The sequence below is a fragment of the Vanellus vanellus genome, assembly GCF_965231255.1.
Source record: "Vanellus vanellus genome assembly, chromosome: 2".
Taxonomy (NCBI): domain Eukaryota; kingdom Metazoa; phylum Chordata; class Aves; order Charadriiformes; family Charadriidae; genus Vanellus; species Vanellus vanellus.
This window is the reverse complement of record NC_138906.1, coordinates 132,906,978-132,932,587: the sequence shown is the minus strand read 5'-3', so window position 1 is coordinate 132,932,587 and position 25,610 is coordinate 132,906,978. Positions and strand designations below refer to the sequence as shown.

Here is a 25,610-nt window from a genome sequence, read left to right as displayed (position 1 = left end):
AGACATTTCTCTATGGGTGAGTTCTTGCTTACTACAGGGGTTTCTGGATCACCATTCTGAGACACATACAACTACCCATGCAGTGTTCAGACCTAACAGGGCAACTAACTTGGCTTGTAACTAAATGAACCTTGATCACACCCTCAGGGATTCTTTCTTTGTTGCCTTCCTTAAAAAGAGAGTCTTGAGATATCCCATAACTGCAATCACAGAAGTAGGAACACTAAGGTATCTCTTTAAGTTAGCATTACTCTTGCAGGACAAAATCCCATTCAGACATCAAAGCCTTATTTTCAATGGAGCCTTGGCCTAATGCTCATGCCACAAAAAGAAATTTGCCTCTGGAAACCACTGCTCGGATATCTTCCATAGGTTTCATCAGCCCATACAACTAATACGCAACATACAAACCACAAGATAATAGACATGATGAAGCTGCAGACAGTAAAGCCCATGTTGGCAGAAAAATAAACTCAGAGCTATCAGGTGTCCATTAGAAGACTGCTCTGACAGCTTCTGGAACAAGGCACCGTAGATCATGCATTACCTGTACAAGGCAAATCAGTATTACATTTCCTGTGGAAAAAGGATAGAAGCAATTGAATTACTACATTACATTCACTCAAGTTGTACAGAAAGATAAATATGTCTGCTGTTCAGCATGTGTAGCCAAAGTTATTAAATATTCAATATAAATTCTATGCATTAAAATAATCATTAAAATTTTGTTTTCAAAATTTTTAAATCTTAACCAAGAATTTTTAAACTATTCACACAGAAGTTCAAATAATAACCAGCAATTGCAGTGACACAAAAAGAAGAGTATGAGTTACCAGAGTCCAGGGTTCTAACACAGATTTAACTATCCTGACTTTAGCCATTTACATAAATTAACCCTAAATTTGTTCAAGTAATGATCACCAAACAAATCCCAATGAAGCTAACAGATGCTCCCTGGTTGTTAGAATTTACTTAAATCATGTCATTTGCAGATATTCCTTTAGTACAGCAGGTACACAATTGTTGGTAATACTCAGTCTAATTACAAGTTTTATTCATACACTTTGAATAGATTAATATCTATTCAGATATGCATCTTAATTTCCTATTATTTACCTGTGAGAAATTGACTTGGTCTCATAAGACTTCATACCAATGTCGTAATCAGCTTTTTAAACAGAACTACATGTTTAATATGCACCAATACAATAGAGATTTCTGAACTGCAAAGGTCAGAATTTGTTGCCATAGAAAAGTCTAGAAATTCATTTTCACCACAGGAAAATAGAAAGGGCTCTTTTGTATTCGCAGAATTTAGATACTGCAAATGTGGCTGGAACTCCTTAAATAAGACTAATGAATAGTTTTTATATAGTGTTTTAAGAAGACAAAATGTTATTTTACATATAAGCATTTGCTTGATTGATATAAAGATACTTGTATCCTTTTTTCCCCCCACAGGAAAGGTCACGCTAATTTGCCTTTTACAGGTAACACAAGATGTGCATTATCTTGTTAGAATAATCACCAAAGCCACTGAAGACTACCTGCAAGCAGATACCTGATAGCTCTCAAACACCCTTGGGAACATGCAGTCACGTTAGTTTGGTTCTACACAGCTCGTACTCAGTGCTTTTCTAACCGCAAGTGGAAATTATAATAGTGAACAAGGAGATTTTTATAAGTAACACTTTTATACTAGCAGTCATTTTAACCTGTGTTCACTTAGGGGTAGATGAAGTTTTTGCTTAATTATATATACACTTGAACTTTGCCATTAAAAAGGAAAGCAAAACCCACAATGAAATCAGAATGAAAAGAATTGGTGTCTTTAAATGCAAGAATACAGGAATCTTTCGCCATGCAGAAACCATCAGCCCTCAGATATAACAATAAACTTTGATTATAAGTACGTGAATTCATATATTATAATAAGTAGCTAAATAACTATGTAAACTAATAAAAAAACAATACTGATCATTTTTTTTCTATACTCTTGGGGATCTTCCAGCATTTTGTGTACTACCATCTATTACATGCTACCAGATGATACTGGCAGCTATTTTATTTCTGTTGGATATCAGTGTACCTGAAGTTATCTTCAGCCCCAACTGGGAAGACGCATTAATAATTCCAGTTCAGCTGGAAGTACAATCCACCTGCTATTGCTTTCTTGTGCATTTTTATCATCCATCAGTTAAGCCAAAATTACTTGTATGTTTTTCCCCATCAGCGAGCAAAATGACAGAGAAACTGCTTTAACGATATCTTTTTTTCTTAGTATTATTTTCAAAATTCTGACAGATTTCTAACATGCTCTGCCTTATGGATAATCTCTTTATTTCAAGTCAAATTAAAACAGATACTTCTGCTGCTCAAAGCAGTTAAACTGCCGAGAATTTCCCATCCATAGTCAAACTAAAAAACAAACTGAAGATTCAGCACCCACAGGGAAAGAGACATGCACGTGTCCATTTTGACCTAAACATTGCAGAGCTGAAGTATTCAAGTTTAAAGTGCAATAGGAACCATGAAGAATCAAGTATGGGAGAGACAGAAGTAAAATTGCAAGGGAGAAGAGCTACCTATCCATGGTCTACATGCCTCCAGCCACCTTCCAGAGTTCCCAAACTGCTTCCTGCTGGCACTACCAGGTTCATTGCTCTGCCTGAGCTCTGAGAAGGTACAGTCACTGCCTCTGTTTCTGTCTAAAAATGGCCCAGGGTTGTGGAAAAATCCCCAGGCTGCCGTCCAAGATTCTCCTGAAAAGCAGGCCCTTCAGTGTCAAAGTTTGAATACTCACAGACCTGGCAAGGCTGAGGACTCAACTCTGCAGAATACAGAGCCTACTGAAGACGAACAACAAGATGCTTATCTAACTGCTCCTACAAAGCAAAACCTATGCTTGCAAAGCAGAAACCAACCTTGCTTTCCAAAAGTACATGCTCATACTACTGTTTCTCCAAGATCCCCTCCACACATTTACTTGCTTACCTCATCTACTAGCTTTGTGCTACCTTGAAATAAGACTCTAAACTCACCAGGGAGAAGTTCTCATTTGCAATATGGCAGGATAATTTCTAGCACAATACAGTACCTTTTCCTTGTTGCAGACAGAAAATTAAAATGCAATATAAAGACAGTGAAGTTTTTCAGCAGATAATTGATTTAACTACATATAGGAAGGATAACCTACTACATTTCTTTTGCGCATCTTGAAATATACCCAGAAAAAAAGACACCACCATATTCCCTAAAAAAACATGAAAAGACAGAAAATGGCAGGCATAACTCAGTAGTCATGTTAAGAACAGCAGTGAGATCCAACATTTACCTTTGTTCATTTCAGAAATACTATATTTTATTTTAATCCTAGAGGATATAATGTCAAAGATTTGACCTGAACACTTCTGTCAGGACAGTCCTACATTAAGCAAGTTATTTCCACATCCAAACATCAATTCCCTATGCCGAAACACAACTTCAGCATCTTGTGTGGGGCTGTTACTTGAATGATTTTTTGGTTTTGCTACTGGAATCACAGAGCCAAAAAAACACTTTCAAGCAGTGCACAATTGCATTTACACAGGTGATGTTACAGAGAGAGATTTGATCACCGTCAGAAGAGACAGAAGCCTCTCACTCTACCCTTATGCCTTCCAGATTCGGTGTAGTCCAAATCATGTCCCTTCTTCTGGAGGACCATGGGGAAGAACAGGCCCCCTCCATACAACTTCTGCACAGGAAGAGTCACTGGAAGACTCACCTCAGACAAGGCACTTCCTCCTCAGTCTGGATGTCCTATAACCATGCCCCAGAAAATGAGTCCTCTCTTCAGCAGAAGATGACTGATTGGCAAAAATGAGAGAGCAGCGTGTCTGCTGTATGCTACACAGGAAAATAGACGATGATGTATAGATACGATGAATTACAGCAAGGCACGTGTTTAACAGAAGACATGGTCCAATGCCAAATGCATGTTTCTAAACACTTAGCGCTATACAGCTGCACTGACACTGCAGAATCCACTTCAGGCTGGGGCTGTAATTGTCCCTGGGCTATAACAGCATGTAACTGGGTTCTGTCCTCTTCATTTTTGATTTGGATAAATTTCATGTTTGTTTTTCAAATCTCATTTCCTGTGTTAAAAGTATGCTTCGAAATAAAACAAAAAAAAACCACCATAAACACTTGAAAGTTAGGTTTATAATTGCTCATACAAACTTAATGTGGTTCACTTTCATATATATTGCAGTAATCACACAGACCTTTAAAAGATTCTGTAACACTCATTCTGCTTGACTTTCAACTTGAATTTCATTATTTGAACAATTTCTGTATAAAATACAAAAATAATGCTCAAGTACTAGATCAAAAATCATCCAGCTAGTGGGAGCCATAGAAAGCATTCCCTTTTCCCATAAATACATATGTACATATATTATTGATATACATCAAGCTCACAAAATCTTCTGATATCATAGAAAACTAGAAGAAATAAACTCACTGTGCCACTGAATGTAGGGCAAAAAGATGCTATGAGAAAAGCTTCTTGATTATTATAATGGTACTTACGAGAACGGCAAGATCCCATTTTGTGTAATACTATGGTAAATTTTCATATGCTCAAATATTAGACAAAATCATTGTATAAGTAATCATGGAAAAAAAACATTCAAGCACTTTTGCAGTATAACAGCTACTATTTGCAACATCTTAAATTCAAATGCTTCCAAATTCCAAATTTTGTAAAAGTGGAAAAAGCTTCAAAATATCTGGAGGATAAGATGTGACAAATAAGATGCAGGAATATTTTTCTAGTGAATAAGTGTCCACCTATTCCCAGGCCAAAAATTTTGCCAAACACTCTTCTGAAGGTTCTGAGAATAGCCGTTCAACTTAATAGTCCATCTCCAGAAAGAACCACCACCACAGTCTATTCTCATGGGCTGCTTTTTCAAATCTAAAGCAATAATCTAGCTTTACCCAAATACTAATGCTCACTTTTTTATCCATCAGCAATGGATTTTTTTGATATTACTTCTGGAAAACAAAAAAAAATAACCCCCAAAAAACCCCAAACTACATATGCTACTTTTGCATTCCTGTGTCGTAATTTAATTTTATACAGATGGCCTATATTTGTGGTCACTACTGGTCAATGTGAAAAAGAACCACAAAGAGGGAAGACAGAATTAATGGAACTGATATTTAAGGCCTATGTTTTCCACACAGTATTTATCAGTTTTTTCTCAGAATAGTCAAGCCATGGGGAGACTTTGTAGGAGCTTAAGAGACATCCAAACTATTATTTCCATCAAGCAATTCAACCAAATGAGGGAGTCCAGCTGAAAGTCAACTCATTACAAAACCACTACAGGTTGCTTTAACAAAACATGTCAATTTATCAGACTTAAAGGTTTAAAGGACCTGTGTTTTTCAACAAGAATAAAAAGATAAAAAAATATTTCTACCTGTTATAAGTTGATCCTACAAAATTGATGTGAGACAGAGTCAACTAAAATTTGAACTATTTATTAGCAAGCGGCAGCAAGCAAAACAGCACTGGGCGGCCTGGGAGTCTCACTCCACCAACGGCGCGCGCCCAATGCAGCGGCCTTCTCAAATATATATAGTACTTAATTACATAATCATAAGATTTTCCAATACGCTTATACATATGCATAGCTTGTCCCCTCTTTGTATTAAAATTAGTTTTAAGAAGTCATTTTCATAAACTCCTCCCAACTGCGCTTGCGCAATGCCTCCTGGTGGTGGTCGCTGAGGGTCGTGAGGATGAAGGCTGATGATTCCTCTTCATCACTGCAAGTAACTTTTTGTCCCTGTGCAGACTCAGTTCTTCTTTGGTCGTTGTCCAGACCGCAGGGTTGGTTTCAGCTGCTTTTCAAGGCCTTCTCTTATTCGTTATCAGGAGCTGTCCTTGGCAATGTCTTAAGACTTCTTGCTTCGTCTATTTTTTTTATCAGGCCTGTCTTTTAGGTTATGAATTACTACTAGTCAATTAGTACGATGAGTTATTGTCTCTACTATATATTTTTGACTCAGTCCCCCCTTCTTTAAGTCCTCTTCACAATTTATCATACTTTGCTTACATAACCTGACTTTGCGTCTTAGCCCTGCCTGCACAATCATGCATATACAATCATGCATATACACAACAAGATGTTGGGTATCTTGCTACATCTTGTTAAGCAGTTACCTTCTTGTGGAACAATGTGAGTTTTTAGGTTTGGTGAACAAACAATACTGAGCTTATCAGACTACCCAGCCCTAAGTTGTACATTGCTGTCAATCCCTATCTTCCCAAAACAATGGCTATAAAGTTTATGTTCTCAGACATACTCACATCTGCTCATCAATGTGTCATTATGAAGGAACTTAAGGTAGCACACCTTGCATCCTGAGGACAAACATAAAATATGTTATATGAAGACTTAAGGTAAAGTATAAGTGACCCAACCACAGCTAATCATATTTTTGGATCTTTTTCTTTTGTACCTCTCAGCATAATACCGGCACTTATGGCTGAAAATGAGATTCATTCAAATGCAGACTCACATGCAATGCTACTGGAAAAAACCTAAAGCGTGTATATAGTTTACCTTCATGATTTGTCACATGGATTACTCATTCTTTGTTCCATTAAAAAGTCACTTGCATGCCCAAGTCCTTACAGAATCCTCACCTAAGTAAGTACTGTGAAAAACCTCCCTCACACTAGCTTTAAAGAGCAGCTGAAAACTGAGAACTGTGTCAATACCGAGCTGAAAAAAAGCCTCTGAAATGAGAGGATGGTGGACACTTCTGTTTGGCCTCTGGGAGGACAAGTGCATTGGTTGCACAGGCTTAAGGCTGACACTTATCATATCATGCCCACAAATAAAGTAGGTCTGAGATAATGGGGACAGCTAAATAAATATCAGCTTACATAAGCAGGATACACTATCCACTCTACAAGTTATAGATTAGCTAAATAACATATATGATTGCAATATTAAAGCCATTTTTACATTATGCAAAGCATAAGTATGAAATAAAAAAAAAATATTAGTATTGGTCTCTGTGTAACAAAAATATAAGCTAATGAATAACTCTTTTTTCCAAAAGAAAAAAGAGCAGGAAAAAAGGCTTTAAAAGAAGTCATCAGAACCCACAAGTTTTAATAATTACATCATATGGATCACCTTATTAAAATCACTTTCTAGCCCAAAAAAGGTAGCTTCAACACATACACAAAACTGGTATATTTCAAAAAACTGTCATTTGCGCTTTGACTATCTCCTCCGTGTAAACTGTCACTGCGGATCTAAGTCAGTGTGCCCTCGCTAACCTACCCGGGACATGACCTGCAACATCCACAAGCTCTCCTCTGGGTTGGGCTTTCAAACAAAGAACTAAAGGAGTATATTTCACGAGGAAGCTAGAGCCTTCAGTGGATATTTAAATAAGTACTGCTGTGCTAATGATTGAAAACTTTAAATGGGTAGCAATGGCAGTTTTTAAGGACAGTTAATTGAATTGTACCCACTAAAACTGTAGTTAGGTCCATCATTTCTCATCAGACACTTCTACCATCAAGACTGCAATGGCTTAGGCAAGTAAGAATCACTTCGTTTCTAGAAGCTGAGATCTGGGTAATTTTAGACGATGTGACAGGTTTGGGGGTTGTAGAGCTATTTTTAATAACAGCCAAAGCATTCTTTATCTTATTTTCTAATGCTTTTTATTTAGAAAATAATGCCTGCAAATCACTGGTGTATGTTTTTGTTTGTTTCTGACACAGCAAAGTAACTTCCCAACCCTGACAGTGATTGCCCAATTAAAGCTTCCTGATGATTTGATTGCTATTAATTTAATGTTAGACTAAATCTGCCTGGTTATGAGTGAAGGCCTTCCTCTTGTAAATCAGGACCTCACCAACTGCAGCAGGGCTCCCTGTGGGAACACAACGTGCTCACATGGACTGCACTGCAGCCTTGAGACTTGTCAATGCTCTGAAATGCCACACTAAGCAAGGGAGAAGGGAGGAGAAATCAATTTTTTTGAATGTGTGGCACCAATTAATGGGATTAATAGCACTACCAGGCACTGAGGCAGCACAAAGAAAGAAGAGGAAGCAGAAGGACCATAATGAGCTCAGGGCCTTGCTGTGAAAACTCCTAAACCATCTAAGAGCCAGAGGGGTTTGCAGTCCCTGTGCAGATAAACAAGACACACAAAGGAATGGGAAACACAAGCACAGAAAAATATGTGATAATGCAGCAGGACAGCAGTAGCAGAAGTAGGAACAGCAGCCAGATAACTGGACACCATTTCAGTACCCCAACGACTGTATATTTTATTTCCTCTTCTGACTTCTTAAGTATTTCTTCAGTCTTTCTTCAGTGTTTAAGTAAATGTTAAGTGGATCTTCATTTGGGCCAACTTCATTCTTCTAAACTTTTTTTCTACTATCATAGGGAAACACAGAATAAAATAGTCTCTCACTTTCTTATTTACCTTTTTCCCCCCTGGTTTTTCTTTCAGGTATTCCTGCTTCACAAGAAACTAAAAAAAAAACCCTAGATTAAATCTGTTGCTCTAGCAATTTAGTTTTCTCTTTGTACATTCCTTCTTTGCTCCACATTGGTAAATCTTCATTCAACCTTTGTCTCCAAATAGCTTCACTATCTTACACTGTATCAGGCTACAGGCATTATTATCTACTGACATTATTCTGAACCAGGCCACACTTAGGAGGAGCTCTGAAACACCTTTTTTTTTTTTTTTCCTGGGGGCTGTACATGATGCAAAAGGATGTGTCTTAAAAGGATACTCAGTGAATGAGTTGCAGCCTGCCAACTTTCCAAGGTTAGTCCTGTGCAGAGTTCGTCCTCAGTGTGATTATGAGTGGTGTTTCATGATAGCACACCCAGAGGAATTTCTGCATCTGCAAACCTTGATTTTGTCAGCTTGTGTTTCCCTGGACATCTCTGATTTGTCCTGATTAGGCAGGATGGACAAGATTCTTCAGAATGCTTAGGAAGATAAATACTCGGGTCACATTGGGCGTACTGAGCGTGTCATACCCAACTGGCCTGGACATGTGCAGTTAATACAGTGTGTCTGAACAGGAACATACAGCACCTACTGCATTTATGCAGGATCTTTGACCAGAGCACATGGTATTCTCATATATGTTCCAATGCTTCAGAGTGTTTGCATGCATTTGCATAGTGCGTGCACATGCACACACACATTTCAGTCTGAGAAATCTCAGTAAACTCAGGCACAGAAATCCAGTAATCTTATCCTCTCTCTTTTCTTCTCCTTCAAATGAAACTATAGCCTTACTCACACCTGTGCCTCCTATTCCATCTCTACAAAGCTATCACAGAATCTGCCTCATAAAATTTTTTTCTTCTTAAGTGCCCTATCCATAATTGCTTCCACAGGTTGTCTTATAAGGTCATCTACAGTTGGAACTACCCTTCCTTTTGAGTTCTATGAACCATCTCCCAGGTCTCCAGAAGAGACAGCTTCCACTTATTTAGGTTTCTAGGATGAATTCTGCTATCAACAATAGAGCAGCGCTTCTGCATTAGTGCACCAAAAGAAACACAGAATTTAAATTACCATTCAGAATTCCTTTCTTTGAGATAGATACCTGACCAGAGGAATCCTTCACAATCATCAGTTTACCTCTCCACTCATACAAATGTCAGCAGAGATGCAATGCCTGTTGGATTGGAACATAACACAACCTTGATGGATGAAGTCCGTGGCACAGCAGCCAGCGTTAATAGTAGTGCTAAGGACACCTTTAACTCCCTGGTAAATCTATACCTAAGCAGTATTGTCAAGATCAAGTACTAGAAGTGTGAGTCGCAAAACGTGCACATTTCTTGTATTTGGCCCGCGTTTCTCACCCATCAGTCATGCTCTCAAGCACGAGCACCTTTCTTTAAAAAATAAAGTACAGATCCCAGGTAACCATTTGACTGTAGGGACTGAGATTATAATAATAATTAAAAAAAAAATAATGCATTGGCAATGTAAATGTATCATTAATCTTTGTCACCCCATCCCCTTTCATTTCCTATTCATTATCCATTCTCACTTTCATGCTCAGTGTATTCATATGGTCTATTTCCTCCTAATTCATTAAGCCAACCTCCGTAATTGTTCAGTTCCCTCTTCTGCTCCTTCACAGAAGGGACTGGGCTGGGCTCCATGACATTCTCCTGACCTATGGGGAACTGCATCTTTAAAAGCCAAGATCATATGAAGCTAGCTTAAGCACACAAGCTCCTCGTACACAGGGCTAAGCAGTTATTTAGAACTCATGGAGTGATTTGGAGATCACTGATGCCCACCTAGCAGCTTGCTACTGGAGAAAAAGGCAGCTGTGCTCCTCTCCTTCCCCTCACCCTCTGGCCACCTACATTTTCTCTCCTGAGCCAATGCAGTGCTTCAGACCGCATGGTGACCCACTGAGCTAAACTAACTGAACACTTTTCAATTTTTTGCAGACTTCCTTTTCTTCTATTTTATCTTTGCAAACTGGTTAACTGTAGCATGAAACAACCGCCAGTTCTGGAACAAGAACAGCAGGAATGGGCAGTGAGCAACGAAGATGAACAGGACCTGCAGCAACTGGCTATTAGATCAGCCTCACAGCCTGCGGTTCCAAGTACTAAACCACCAGAGAGTCTGGAGTAAAACAAGCTATGATTCAATTAAAAAGGCTCCGACACAGCTGAAAGATCCAGACTCTCATGATTCCTGCCCCAGAAAACAGCTCCTCCAGAAGCCAACAAAAGAGCTTGATAAGCATATTGTTCCAGCCACTATAGAGAAATCTGGTGCATGAATAGAGTTATTTTACTCATTGAATATTGCGAGGAGCTGGCAAAATGAGGAGAGAGAAAGAATGCTTCGTGTAAATACACAAGGAGGTAACAATTTCCACTCTCCATATGGACAGAAATTTTATAAGAGGTGGCTAATGTAAAATAGCCTTCTATTTATCATGGGTAAGCAAGTTTGCATGCATCTTCATTTTCTAAGGGCATTTCCCATAATTGTAACACATTTCCTCATGGTACTTTCTGAGGTGTTTCACTGGAAACTCTATGTTTGATGCAAAGATGACTCTAGAATTCTATGTGAATAGGGAAAGAAAACTGTCCAAAACAACAGAGGAGCAACACCAGAGGGGCATCGTAACTTTAGCCTAATGACTCTGCCTGAACACTTTTAGATGGAACTAAAAATAGGTATTCAGTGAAACTGAGTAGCCAAAGGAGAAATTAACACAGCATGGCATATGGTACCTGACATAAAAGTTAAAGCCATCAAAAATATGTCTGTTGCAAGCTTTCTAAAAGGATATTAGCCTCTATACTGAAAGCAGATATGGATGTCGGGTTGTCTTGGCAAAGGCATAGGTGCGCATTTCAAGTGACCATGCTCTTTTCCTACATCCTAGAATTAAACTCATGAATTTTTGTTCATCCTATCAAATGAGTGCTGCTTTTCATCACGTTAAGTAATATCTGAAACAGCACACTACCTTAGTCAGGAGCCAACAATTCCATTTGAAAATCATTTTGCTTTCAGCTGGGTTTTAACTGTTTCTCATGGTTTCAAGTAGGGAATCGTCTTTTCTTAACACAGAAGATATCCCTTTCCAATACTTCACAGCTAGGAGAATAAGAAAGTGTGCATCTCTGCAAGGGGCATAATACAGAATACAGTCAATAACCCCTCATTTTTAACTGGATATTACAAACAATAAAGGGTTTGGGTAGTCTTTGTTCCAGAAGTCGGCGAACATAAAAATGCCTGAAGCCACCTCTCAAGTCCAGAGGCAACAAAGTATCTTCGCTACTCCTCAGTCATACAAAAGCACATACGCTTCCCCCCCCCCCACCCCAAAAATATCACCAGACCAAAAAAAATTAAGAAAATATCACTAGACAAAAAGAATTCAAACGAAAATGAGAAACTACCATTCCCCACCTCTTCATTTACATAAACAAGACAGAAAATGGAAAGTACCAAGTGGGAAGAAAAGACATTGAAAAAAGGGAAAGACTATTGATCAGATCTTCAAAATTAGAGGCAAACTGTAAAACATGTTAAAATGTTCTTAAATACCATGTTTCTAACCCAACTTTTTAATGCTTCCATTTACAAAACAATGCTTTTATAAGAAGCGAGCACTAATAAAAAAAGACAGATTTAGAAAGACACCTGTTGTCAATGCCAAGATAAATAAGCTAACTAAGAAACCCACTTGCTCCAGAACAGTAAAGCAGCACATCACAGGTGGCAGAAATGCTGGTTAAGGTACCAGCTGCCCCCTTCCCTCTCAGAAGTTCCAAAACAACCAGAAGGCTGAGACTGTGCTGACTCTGGGGTACAGATAGCATCTAGCCCACCTGGAAAAGCTTAGATCAGTAACAGCAAAAAATACATTAGAAAAAGAAATAAAGACTGAGTTAAAGCCGTTAACATTTTTTATTTAATATTTGACATTTACATTTGTTCCTTTGTACCAAAAGGCTGGATTAATCAAAAGAAACAAAACAGTTGAAGAGCTTACTTCAGGTTTAATTAACACCATGCATTAAATATCATGCAAAACTTGGAAGAGACTTCATAATGTAATAAACACAAAGAAAAAAGAGCAGTAGTAACGGGCTTATTTTGATCCAGACTGATTCATTAGTACAGAGGTTGCCAGACAAAAATTCAAAATCATCATTGTCCCAGTGCATGTCCTAGAGCAAAGACATTAGACTCATGGTATATTATTTTATTTTATACAGGAACATCTGCTAGATCTAGACCTTAGCATTGAACAGCCAGGCTCTGCTGGTACATGATGGTGAGAGCAACTCAACTGAGAACTACCTCTCATTTTCCCAGCTATAACAACCTAGATATGCCTTCTGCTCCCCCTCTTAAAAAACAAAGTAATTGTAATTTTGAGAGTTTAAAACCATTAAAAGTTAATGTAACAAAAGGAACTTATGATTCTTTCGTTTTATCATTCCGTATTTTAGATACAATTCTTCAAATTTAATTATTACTATTAGACAAGGAATGTAACTTTGATTTTTATTTCTTTGTGTGTCTTGTGCCCAGAGGGATTTTTTTTTTTTAAAAAAGCAATTTAGGAAGCCCACATTTTCCTTTCAGGAAAGTAATGTTTTTGCCACTGTAGAAACAAGGTTTATCATCTATGTTTGTGACCACATAAATGCATACCTGTATCTGTGATCTCTTTCACTGTCTCTTCCCAATATTTTTTTTTAAATCTTTGACTACTTTCAGACAAATTCCCAGAGGAGTAGACATCACAAAAATGCAATTTCCTTCAAATGTTGAGAGATTAACTAGTCAGGTAGTGAGACCAAAACATGTGATTTTCCTCATTCAGGAACAATGCCTTTTTCTTAAACCCAGATTCCACAGGAGAGAATAATTATGAATGCCTCATCCACAGGGAAATTTCTGACAACTTTTGCATGTTGCTGGTCACCACAAAACCCAAGCAAAAAGCATAAAGCCATTGCTCATGGAACTGTTTGTTAATGGAAAAGGGTCTGTCTACAGTTTTAATTAGGGTCTTTCACTTGTTTTCCCTTAAAGACAACTTTACCAAGGCAACTATCAGAATGCACAGTGAATTCTCCAAAAAGCCAAGGACATCTCTGAACCATTTTTTTTCCATTTGACTTTCATTCCCCTTAAGTAGGTCTTTTACTTCAGTGTACATCGAGGCTACCACAAAGTCCTACTGTAGCAGGCAACAAAAAAAATTAGAACTTGTATATGATGCCCTACCCCCCACTGTGTGACACTGCAGCATTTCTGGATCGCTGCTGGTTTCCAGGCATCCTTTGAAAAACAGCTAATATTGGCTCCTCTGAAAAAGGGACTGCCAGGCTGAAACAATGTCACTGGGTAATCACTTAGTACCTAAAATGATGCTCCTGATGTCTAAGTACTGAAAAACTTAGTCTCTCAAAGGCTCCATCTAGCTGCCTGAAATGAAATGCTTCTCTTCATAAATTCACATAATCCTGAATACAGACCCTTTCATGCTAGCCACAGAATATAACCAATTAAGCATAATGCCAAAATAAAATAAAAGATTATTTGAGCATGCTCAAAAGAAAACAATTCTTTGAGAGCATCCCTATCATTCACATTGCAGCCATTGCACCTAAAACCATAATTTGATACTGCGAGCAATCTTAAGCTGGTAAATGAGACACTCAGGTTGACTGTGTCTACATTTGTGTATTTAAGAACTGAGGGCAAACATTGCTTTGGAAGACAGTCCAAACTCCAAAATTCGTTCCCGAACTATCACTATTTCAGTCACAAGGTGCACTACAACCAATGAGGTCCATTAAGATGTGTTAAGGTTTAAGTCAGAAGCATAGCTATTTTCTTTATATAAAATTATGGAAGCCAGTGCGTAACATACACCAATAATCTCCTTTAGGAAAAAGCCCACCGTAAATTAAAAAAAAAAGTTTCCTGTTATATTTGCTTCAGGAATTTTGTCTGCTAAAAGAAAACAAGGCAAGTGTAGTAATATGAACACAGCCTTTATGTTGTTCAAAATAGAAATTATAGTTTTAAACGCACATTACTTCAAGAAAAATTCTTAGGCAACCAGAGGTTTGGTATGTTTATTTTGAGAAGAGTTATTTTGGCTTTTTATAACTCAAAGAAATTACAGTCTTCTGGTTTGCATAACAACAATGTACCTGCCGGATGCTTTTTAGCTGCAGGTCTATAAATAAGAAAATTCCAAAACACTAAATTTGTCTCGGAGCTCTTGAAGATTTATTGCAATCTGTTCTTAAGAGTGCTGATCCAGCTTTCAAATTCACAGAAACTGTCAGGTTGCCCAAATGAGAACACAACTGGATGCTAAAGGGATACAGTCATACAGAAGTCTAGATGTATGGATACTCACAGGCAGCAGGATTATTCATTGAGATTATTAGCACACAAAAAGAATTTGTTGGATTGGATGCTTGAAACGCAAAGTGGGTCAATACTTCACTCAGACAGAAATGAGTGGGTGCTGATTCTGAATACTCTGTCCCAGCCAATTTTAGGCACACACCTCCTGTTCACATTTTAGAAAGATGGAAAAAAACAACAGTGAAGCTTCATTGCAGGAATAATTCATATTTAGAACTCTTGTTACATTCCAAGTTAAACGTAAAAAAAAAAGTCTAAAAAAAAATCAGGTAGTGCTATGTTATGTTACCACAAAAATCCCAGAACAGAGGCGTTTCTAAAGGGCATTCCTCAAATCTAAACTAGATGTCTAACCACAGTATTCTCAGATGCCAATAATATTTTACAGAAAGATGTTGAAGCTTTCAAAAGCAAAAGCAAGAAAAAAATAATCAAAAACAAAACAACAACAACAAAAAAACCCGCAACACACAAAACCTTCACAGAACAGGTTAAGCCAGCTCATGAAACCTAACAGAATTTAAGGGGTTAACGTAAGACTTTACAGTCAGCACTAACAATACCTGCATGGCCTGGGGCATTTAGAGGCTGACATACAAGTTCAAAGGAATTTTACCTGCAAAAATCTTAGGCACCTGTAAGATGAAATAGCAGAGAAAGGAAACCCATGATTTGAGGACCTACATTCAACAGGGGGAAATGAGGCTGAAGGATCGAAGTTGTTTTGCAATCTGTCTTAAATCGCAAAATTGACAGCCTCAGATGTACGCACTAATTCCCACCCACCTTCCTTCCCACCTCTAAGCCATAAATAAGAATTTAACTAGTAAAAATGTTTGGAATAAAGTGAATCTCTGTGTTACCATTCATAGCTGAGTGGATAGGACTTCTTACTATCCGTTAACAGGTACTGGTACTTAGTAGAAGACTGATGCCTGCTGAGTCAGCCTAAGCTCAATAATTCTTTCTCCAGAAGGTTACTCCTACCTTTCTTTACAGAGATGGAAACAACTTTTTAACCAAGGGAGGACATACAGTCTTCCTGCATCTCACACTCTGCATTTACTTCACTTTTACACAAATTAGAAAGATAATTCAAGTGTCAAACCATACAAAACTTCAGCAAACAAATAAAACTGAACTCATCTGCATATGCAGTATGCATTGAAGGTAAAAAAAAAAAAAAATATAGATGAAGTCCAAAAGAACAGATGTTCTTAAGTAGATGCTGTTGGTTAATGAAGTACAAAAAGCCCTAACCATGGTAACTGAAGGCCACAAATACAGGACAGAACGGAGAAAAGAGACACTACCAGGATAAATGCAAGCAACTGGAACAGAACGACCAACTAGCAACTAACAGCATCTACTGCTCTTGACTGTAATGCAGGGGAATTGTACTTCATCAGGAAACCGCTGAGTGTTCCAGCCATCAGCTAACCGTGCCTGCATAATTGTCTAAGATCTATGGTGTAAAGTCCTCCTGATCACTGATTATTCATTATGCAAGTATGCAATAGGATCTGTTTATGCATCACCATTCCTGCCTTCATCTCAGAAAGCCTGCATGTCCTCTCTCCAGTTTCTTCTTTCCTGTGACTGCCCTCAATTACGCAACATTATTTTATGTACTCCCTAAAATGTTGGCTTGAAGCATATATTGAGCAATTATAGTCACAACCTGCTCAGCAAATAACACTGCAGAAAATCGAATCCAAGTCCACTCTGTTCTGACTTGATATTAGAAAATTAGTACTCACTGCAAAAAAAAAGATGGCTGTCATCCATGACAAGTGGTGATTAATTAGCATCAAAACCAGAAGTGGTGTAAGAAAATGCTAGCTGTTCCTGAATGAAAGACGAAGCACAAGGCTCTCTTCTCAATGTGTCAGAACTTTTAGAGACACAAAAAACTGATGTGTTAGTGAATATATCTGACTGTAGCCACATGGTATTCTTGATACACCACAATGCATATGTAATAGGAATACTAGTATAGAGCATAAACTTAACCCTATGCATAGTCTTAGATCAATTCCCATCAACTTCAATTATGTCTTCCCCTTACTAAGGACTGTAAGATCAAGCACAGGTTGTAGACCTTCAAAAAACTGTTGAGAACAAAAAATACATCACCAAAATGAAATATGTAAGTAGATTTTAAATGGCTAATCAGGAAAGGGAGGAAATAAGAATTACGATCCTGTTCCTCCCAGTGTTATAGATTAAAATAACTTTAAACAATTATATGAATGCTACAGCCCTATATCTTAAATCCACTCCCCATCAGTCAAGTCTAAGTGGATTTCACACAACAATCTCTCCCTGGTATACAGGAGTGCCCTAACAACCTGTAGAAGCCTGCAACGCTATGCGAAGAGCCTTCTTTCTGCCAGGAAGAAATTCATACATTGTAGAGATTACCGAAATATTTAGTGATATATGAAACACTGTAACAAATATAGCTTCTTAATTTTTTCCTCCACTATTGATAACTACAGTATCCTACTGTTTAAACAGTAGAGATGAGCATCTTACACTACGGAGAAAGTAGGTTAAAACATAGTGACTCAGAACAGTAATGTCAAGTAGTTTGTTTGAATTTTAATGTGTAAAACAATGGGTTAAGAATATTTGGAAGAAAATGACAGCTGTCAAGGGCCTAACTACTCAACAGCCCCAAGGCACTTAATTCCCATTGAAACATACAGAAGTCAGTTACATGTATAGCCCTAGCAACTGTGTGGATTGAAGAGTGCTTTATTCAGAAATTGAACCGCACAAATGTTTCTGTTTCTATGAATTCTAAACTAGAAAAATCACCTGCTGTTCCCTAGTACCCAGTTACCATTCCATCAAATGGGGTTTTATTTATTGCAAAATGAATATATCTAACACCTCCAACACTGAACCAATATAATCTGCCTCGGCCCATGCAAAATATAAAAACTGACCCTTAGTGCACAGTTTTCTAACAATATTTGAACCTTTCTTATGAGGGTTGGCAAATGCTATTGAACACATACACTACACCAGAAAAAAAAAAAAAAAAAAAAAGAGATTTCGTAAGTAGTAAGCTTGATTGAGAACAAGTTGAATACTGAAAAAGGGAGACTTGTGTCTTGGGATAATACTGCCAGAGTATAATATATGTGCATTTAGATGTAAAAACTGTGTGAGAAACAGGATGGTAATGACCACGATTGCTCTAGTACCCTTTTAAATTCTAAGTATTCGTAGCTTATACACAGAAATAGTAAAATATGCACATCTGTGCATCTACAAATCCAAGCAAGTGCGTCTTCGTAAGACCAAGAAAAATCTACAGCAGAAACAGGGTTCCCAAGTGTATAACTGCAGATAAAAATTTCAGAAAACACCATCGACACGGACTTTTCGCAGGGCAGATTTCCTCCCGAGTGCCATGTCCAGAGGGCGGGTTTCCCGGTGGGGAGGCATCCATCCACCTCACCCTCCTCGCCAGCCGCTCACGGAGGGACAGCGCCCCGGCTCTGGCCCGCGGGCCGTGCGGCGCCCACCCTCCCCTCCCCGGGGGTCGCTGCTCAGCGCTGCCGCCCTGGAGACAGGGATGGGGGCCTTGGGAGCGCCGCCATCCCCTCACAGCGCACCCAAGGTGAGCCGGTATGCGGCTCCCCGCGGCCAGACGGCCGGGGCCGGGTCGTCGTCCCACCACCGAGGCGAGGCGGGCAGCTCCGCGGGGCCGCTTCCAGGGACTGGGGCCGCGGGTGGGAGAGCGAAGGGGCACCTGTTTCACGCGGGCGCGCGTGGAGCAGAGGGCGGCGCGTCCGTGGCGGGGCGAAAAAGCGGGGCACATCCGCGGGATGGCCGGGAAGGAAGGGCTGCGCGGAGCTCCGACACTCGGAGGGGCGTGGAGGAAGGGGGACACGAGGGCACAAGCGTGCTGCGGGGCGGCAGGGCCGGGGCTGCCGGCGCTGCCCTCTCCTTCCCCGGCCGGGCAGACGCCGAAGCGGCGCCTCAAACTCGCCCTCGCCCCTGCGCTCACCTGTGCTGCGCGGCGAGCCGCGGCCATCGTGGGGCCACCCCCCAGTCCCCACCGCGGAGGAGCCGACCGGCAAGAGCGCACCTTACCTCGAAGAGGGGACCGATCTTGTTCTTCTCCAGGTAGGCTTGGATCCTGGTCTGCTGGTGAGACGCCATGAAGAGCTCCGGAGGCGGGGGCTGGAGCTCCTCTTCCCCCGGCGGCGGCTGCGGTCCCTCCGGCTGCTGGCGGCTCACTCCCCGCCGCCCAAGGGCTGCTACCAGCGGGAGCGGAGGGGAAGGTGCTGCGAAGGGGCGGCAGCCCGAAGTCCCCGGGACGGAGCTAACTCAGGTAACAGTGGGGGGGTGTTGCCGGGTGCCAATCGCCCGCTTAACTGGGCGCGGGGCGGCGGCGGGCTGTCTCCCCTCAGGGAGCAGCGGGCGGGCGCTGCCTGGAGCGGAGCATGGTGCAGGTAGAAGAAGAGCTGCAACGGCGGCCCCAGAGCCTGCTCCGCACTGTGTGTGTCTGTCTGTGTGTGTGTCTGTCTGTGTGCGCCAGGCAGCGCCTTGGTTACGGGAACAGCCGCGGCTCGAGCTGCCGCCCTCACCACAGCGCCGCTCCCGAAGCCAGCGGCCGGGGGCTCCTGTCAGCGCCGCGGCCGTTGGTGCCCGTTAACGCCCGGGCTCCGGCGCACAAAAGGCGGGAGTCAGGGGAGGAGGAGGAGGAGAGCGGGCGGGAGGCGGGGGCTGCTCCATCGCCTTCTCTCCGCCGCCGCTCCCGTGCCCCTCCCCGGGACGGGCTTCTCCCCCAGCTGAGCCGAGTTCCCGCTCTCCGGGGGCGCCGCCTGCGTGCCGGCGTTGTGCCGGGAACCCCACCCGGCTCCGCTCCCTATCCCCGCCCTGGGCCGGGAGACACCCGCGGGGCCGCCCGGCGTGAGGGGCCTGACCGGCACTGGCGAACTTCACCTGATGGAGGCTCGCGGGGGAGTGAAAGGAGTCTCTCGGAGAGCAGGGAATGGGGGTGTAGGGACTACACAGCGCTTTTCCTTGATTTTTTTTTTTTTTTTTTTAAGCATTACTTACAAATCTTAAAATGCCAGCTTCCTTATGGTACTGATGAAATTCCTAATTAGCGACACCGAGCATCTTAACACAATAATTCAGTTAGCTGTGTAGGTGCGCCCTGGCCTTGGGTTGTGTTGAGTTCCCTCAAGCAGCCAAGGGCTCTCGTCCAAAACCCGGTGGACTAAATGAGAAATTTCCAGCTGGCTTCAGGGAGCAGTGAGTTAACAGCTACATCAAAGAAGCAGTATTTATTCTTTCTCCACTTCAGGTAATTAGTTCCCCACCTTTTCTGGAAGCAGGGTCATAACCAGCTTCTCTCTCTCTCTCTCTCTCTCTCTCTCTCTCTCTCTCTCTCTCTCTCTCTCTCTCTCAGAACAAATAAAAGCATGCTTGTTGGGATTTGACTCTTCTGCAGTAACTGATTCTGCTGTAGCTGTTAAAAAAAAAAAAAAAAAAAAAAAACAAACCCGAAAACAAACAAACCCACAAAACAGTAAAAAACACATACCCTGTTTCTTCATAAGGATTTTTTAAAAGCCCAAACAGCTTTGAAGAATACTCAGGTATTGGGAACATTCAGCACATCTGCTGAATCAGGCTGGCTGCTCCCAAACAAGCAGTGTTCTGCAAAAGCAACAGTATAAGCCTCTCCTGATTCAGAAACCATTAGAAGAAAAGGATGAATTTTTGTCAGGAGTCAAAAGATCGTGAGTTCTGCTCCCACAGCCATTGACTGTTGTTTGACTTCAAAGCTCTCCTTGCTGACCTCAAACTTATGCCTCTATCTAGAAGGATGTCAGGTGTAAGTGTATTATAAAGAGAGTTTGCAGTGTAGCCTGTAACATAAGCAATAGCTTGTAGAATCCTTGAACAGTTTTGCTGGAACATGCTCAGTTTTGCTGTCTCGGTGAGGCAGAGTGTTTATTTTCCATAGTAGCCACTAAAAAATAGCCTTTTTTATTTGGATTTTTAGTGTGTTGGTAGTCTTCTAAAATTCATATCAGCTCAGAGTTTTAGCATCGTATCTCATCTCCAGCAAAGTACAGCTGCTTTGCCTGGTGCCACTTAAATAATATGGTGCTAAGCTAGTTTAATCAGCCTAATGAGGATCATACAATCATAAGGGTAATTGCCAATGATGCAGGTTTTCTATAATGGCTCTAATGATTCCCATCAGATGAGGATGTTTGTAGAATTTCATAAATCTCACCAGAACCCAGACTGCTCCAATAGATAAAAGTCTCCCACTTTGTAAAATGTTGCCTCCCGTGATCCAGAAATGAGAACATATGTTTCTATAGCCATACACAGCCTGACTTTTCAAAGCAGCAGGACTTCCAGACCTGCTGGGACCTGACCGCACCAGGACCTGCAAACTGTTCACTGCTCTACGAAGACCAATAAGAGGACTGAAGAAAAGAAACAAGACTATCAGCAATACAAATAGAAAAGAGAACTTATTAAAGGAGGTTTTAAAGATAGAATAACTGTCTATGCATATTCTGCAATTAGCTAAATCTTAAGTTCTCAGTGTTAAAAACTCAGGGTTTTGGTTGTGAGGGGTTTTTTTCTTCTTTTTTTTATATTTCTGGTTGAGGTTGGAGGGGACCGGTCCAACCCCCCTGCCACAGCAGGGTCACCTGGAGCTGGTTGCCCAGCACTATTTCCAGATGGCTTTTTAGTATCTCCAATGATGCTGGATCTTTCTGGTATCTGTTGTCATTTTTGCTTCCTATTTCCCTAGACCTTCTTTTTCCCTCTCTTAATTCTCACCCAGACATATAATCTGGACTTTCCAGGTGGCTTGGGAGACACACTAGCTATCCTACTGCGGCTGGGAAAGCTTCCAAGGCCAAACGCAGAATTAGCTTTCTGAACAGACACATCTCGTAATCCCACAGCTCCCATAACACTTAACTGACAGGTTATCCTTTGTTATGGATTAGGCAATTCAAGGAGACATGAACACAGATAGTTCCTTACCAAGAGTTTCGTGTTCCTGTTTCCTAGTTGAAAGTCTCCAGCAGCTCCCTGACAGGAAGCTCTCTGGGTGCTGAAGTATGGGAGTGCAGGTGTCTCCTGCAGAGATCATAGGCTCAGTGACATGATAGATTAGGAAAAGGAACTTCCCTGTTAGCAATTTTTCCTCTTTTTTTTTCCAAGAAAGCACAAAAACTGTTTGCTAGATTTAAGACAAGCCACACTAAGATAGCTATCAATAAATACCTGTGATTTGCAAATAAGCCCAGAGAGATGAGCATGTCCCTTCTGTCATGACATTCTGTCATGTCACTTGTTAGTGGAAAAACTTTTTTTGAAATTTAGTTAAGGTTTTCAAGTTAGTTTTTAAAGTCAGTATTAATACAGGTCTTTTAAAATGAACTTCCATTTTAATACCAAAGCATCACAGATTTAATAAAAATCTCTTGGATTAAAATTACTGATTGGGACATGCATAAATTTATATTACTCTTAGCAATCTTTTTGTATGAGCAGCTGAACACTAAATTACTTTACAACCCAAGTAATAAAATATAGTCTCTGAATTGTGCTTGTTGTGGTCTTTGTTTCATTTTGTAGATATTTTTCTTTAAAGAACAGTAGTGTACAGCATGCACATCTACATAACACTCAGGACTGAACTGCAAGAACAGAAATGACTACAAGAATTTGCATACAGCCATCAAAAAATGAAAGGTGTCCCAATTTCAAATTATATACATAACACACAGTAAAAACCATAAGATTCCAAGAAAAAAAAAACAAAACCCAAGAGAGGGACAAAAGAACAGAGCGAAGATGCTTGTGACCACACTCTATTCAGTTCTTACCCGGTGTCCACACCTGTGATATCTGAGCTCTGTTGTTCTTACCGTCATATGTTGGTGGTTTTCTCATCCTTAGCTCTTCTCACCAAGAGAAGAAGAATGTACATGTTTTGGTAGGTTGTTTCTGGTTTGACTTACTTAGCTCAAGGACTTCACTAGAGTGGGGGCCCATTAAGTAATTCCATGGTATTCTACATCATTTCAGGCCTGTCATCCATTTTTCAGGAATAAGATTGCTGCAGTTGCAACGCTGAGCACCGAATTTTCAAAGTTATGGGCACTTGCAGTACTCATTCATCATCGGTGGAGTTAAGTTACCCAGGCTTTACATGCAAAGAAGGTGTTTTTCAGGAGTCAGAGCTGCCACTGCCTAGCAGAAAAGGAAACTGATGACTTGGCTGTCTGTAAAGGCACTCTGTGGGTCACAAATACCCGGTGCCAAGTCAACAATTTTGTCCCTGCTGGCTAAAATTTGATCCATATGCTCTGTAGGAAGTTTATTTTTTGAGATGGCATCTGGAGTACAAAAGAGACATTAAGATCTGAGAGAAATCTATAGTGGCAATATAAGAATTTATTACAGACCTTTACATGGCATTTTAGCTCCCATTAAGTGCTTTATATTTCAGCTATCAAAAATCATCACAAATTCCTTAATGAACCTTTCAAAAAACAATTAGAAAAAAAAGAACAACTAGCAGGCACATTAAAAGAGGTAGTATTCTTCAAAACCTGGTGATATTTTCTTTACAAAGCTTTCGGTTTTGTCAATGTTTCCTTTAATGTAATAACTTTATAACAAAGAATTCTTCTTCCATTACTGCGGTCTGCTTCTATTGAGTTTGATATTCTATCCAAAGTCATTATCTACTTCATGAAGAAGTAAGAGAGCCATTAGTCAACAGCTGACTAAATGTAGTTTTTAAAATATGCTTGTATTTTAAAAACAAAAATGCAACCGAAGTTACCTTCAGGAAAATAAAATCCTGGAGTTCCTGCACTTCATGCATGAGGCATTATTTTTTATTGCTAAAGCATAGCCTTGGAACTTTACAAACCCCTGTTGTAAAATTTTTTTAAAACAGCACACGCGCGCACACACACACACTGGCTGAATACTGCAGTGCTTCAAGCTGTTTAAAATAATGGAGGTCTAGCAGTTCCTGACCTAGAAAGCTGCCATCTAGCTTTTTATTTAGTATTCCCTTAAAAATGGATCTGCTCAGATAGCATGTTGTCAAAAGAAATTGAAGCATCTTAGTACATTGTGCTGAAATACCCAATTTACCTTTTATCCCATATCAAGTTAGTGGACCGAACTGGGAATCACATTGCTGGAGGGCTCATGCTAGTGATTTGGTATACTTAATTTTGTTTGGTGTTTTTTTTGTTTTTTTTTTTAACTTACTCAGTAATGCATAATATCCCGACAAGCACTAGCTTGGGTTTAGACAACCTTGAATATCCTTTCTATGGTTTTCTGTTCGCACCAAGATAAGAGCCATGCAAGTACAAAATCAGGGCTAGACTCAAACTTGTAAAGAGGAAGGATTCCTTTGCAGCATCATTCTCCCAGAGAACTCAACCTAAGTTTTGGATATTTTACCCTTTTTACATTGTGATCTTGGCCACAAACACTAAGCGTCTGTGGTAAAACATTTCCTATTCCCTGCAGGGCAGGAGCTCTTGGGAACTTAAAAGCTTGCATTATTCTCAGGCTCTCAATAAGGACAAGAACAAATCACAAGAAAATCCAAGATTCATAAGCCCACTCTGTGCTTAAGGAGGATGACTGACTATCTCTTTGACTCCTCTTATTCTCAGATGTATTGTGTAATTTGTTTTCATTTATCATGTTCACTTTCCTGCTTCAGATAGTTTGTTCAGGAATGTTCTTCTCTCATTCTATTCAGAGAAAAGTCCATCTAAACTTGAAAAATTTAGCTAATATCATATTAGCAACCCAACCATTAATAGAAATCACTACTCTGTCAAGACTTTAATGCAGCTTGTACCCATTTTTAGCACTTTTATAGTTGTTTTCTTTCTGTTTGGCTACACATCAACATAATACACAAAGGAAAAGTAGCGGTACTTATGAGCACACTGATAATAGAACAGGACCTGAATGTATAAAATACATTTCAAGGACAAATTTGCTCTGAGATTTCACAGTTTAAGAGCAGTACAAAAGCCTACAGACAGGCATCATTAGGAAGCCATCTAATACTACAATGCAGAGCATTGCTCAGCAGAGCTCTTAGTACCCACCTAAAGATGGATAGGCCAGATTTGTATTCAGCTACACTAATACCCAGGGACTCAAAGAATTAAATAAAAGACCAACAACACCAACTGACAGTTAGATTCTTCTTCCTTTCTCAGGGATACAAATATTAATTTAATTATTTGGCAGTAGCTAAAGGCATAAAAGTACAAGCCTTCAAAAACTGTTGCTCTCCCCTCCCTCTGTAGCACTGCCAGACCACAGAGCATTTGTCTACGTGCTGGTGGCGTTCTGGTAGCGTGGGTGGCAGCGGGAACTGAACCAAGACCTTCTGGCATGTACTGCTGTCCTATGAGTCTGGTCTAGTTCTTCTAGCCCGTGACTAATAACTCTCATACTATGCAGACCAGCCACTAGAGGGGAATAAAGAGTCACACTCGACTAAGATGGGTTACTGCGTTGTAAACAGCTTTGCA

At 40.3% G+C, this 25,610-nt stretch overlaps 1 protein-coding gene across 1 annotated transcript in view; it reads right to left on the bottom strand.

The window, feature by feature from the left end:
• Nucleotides 1-19,194, bottom strand: part of LOC309668979 (uncharacterized protein C8orf34 homolog) — a gene marked incomplete at both ends in the record, with an annotated part of 203,829 nt that extends 184,635 nt beyond the window's left edge. Inside the window, one exon of the mRNA XM_082479547.1 lies at nucleotides 19,126-19,194. Within this exon, the coding sequence (XP_082335673.1) occupies nucleotides 19,126-19,194 (69 nt within the window). The remainder of the gene's footprint in view (nucleotides 1-19,125) is intronic.
• Between the last annotated feature and the right edge of the window lie 6,416 nt (nucleotides 19,195-25,610).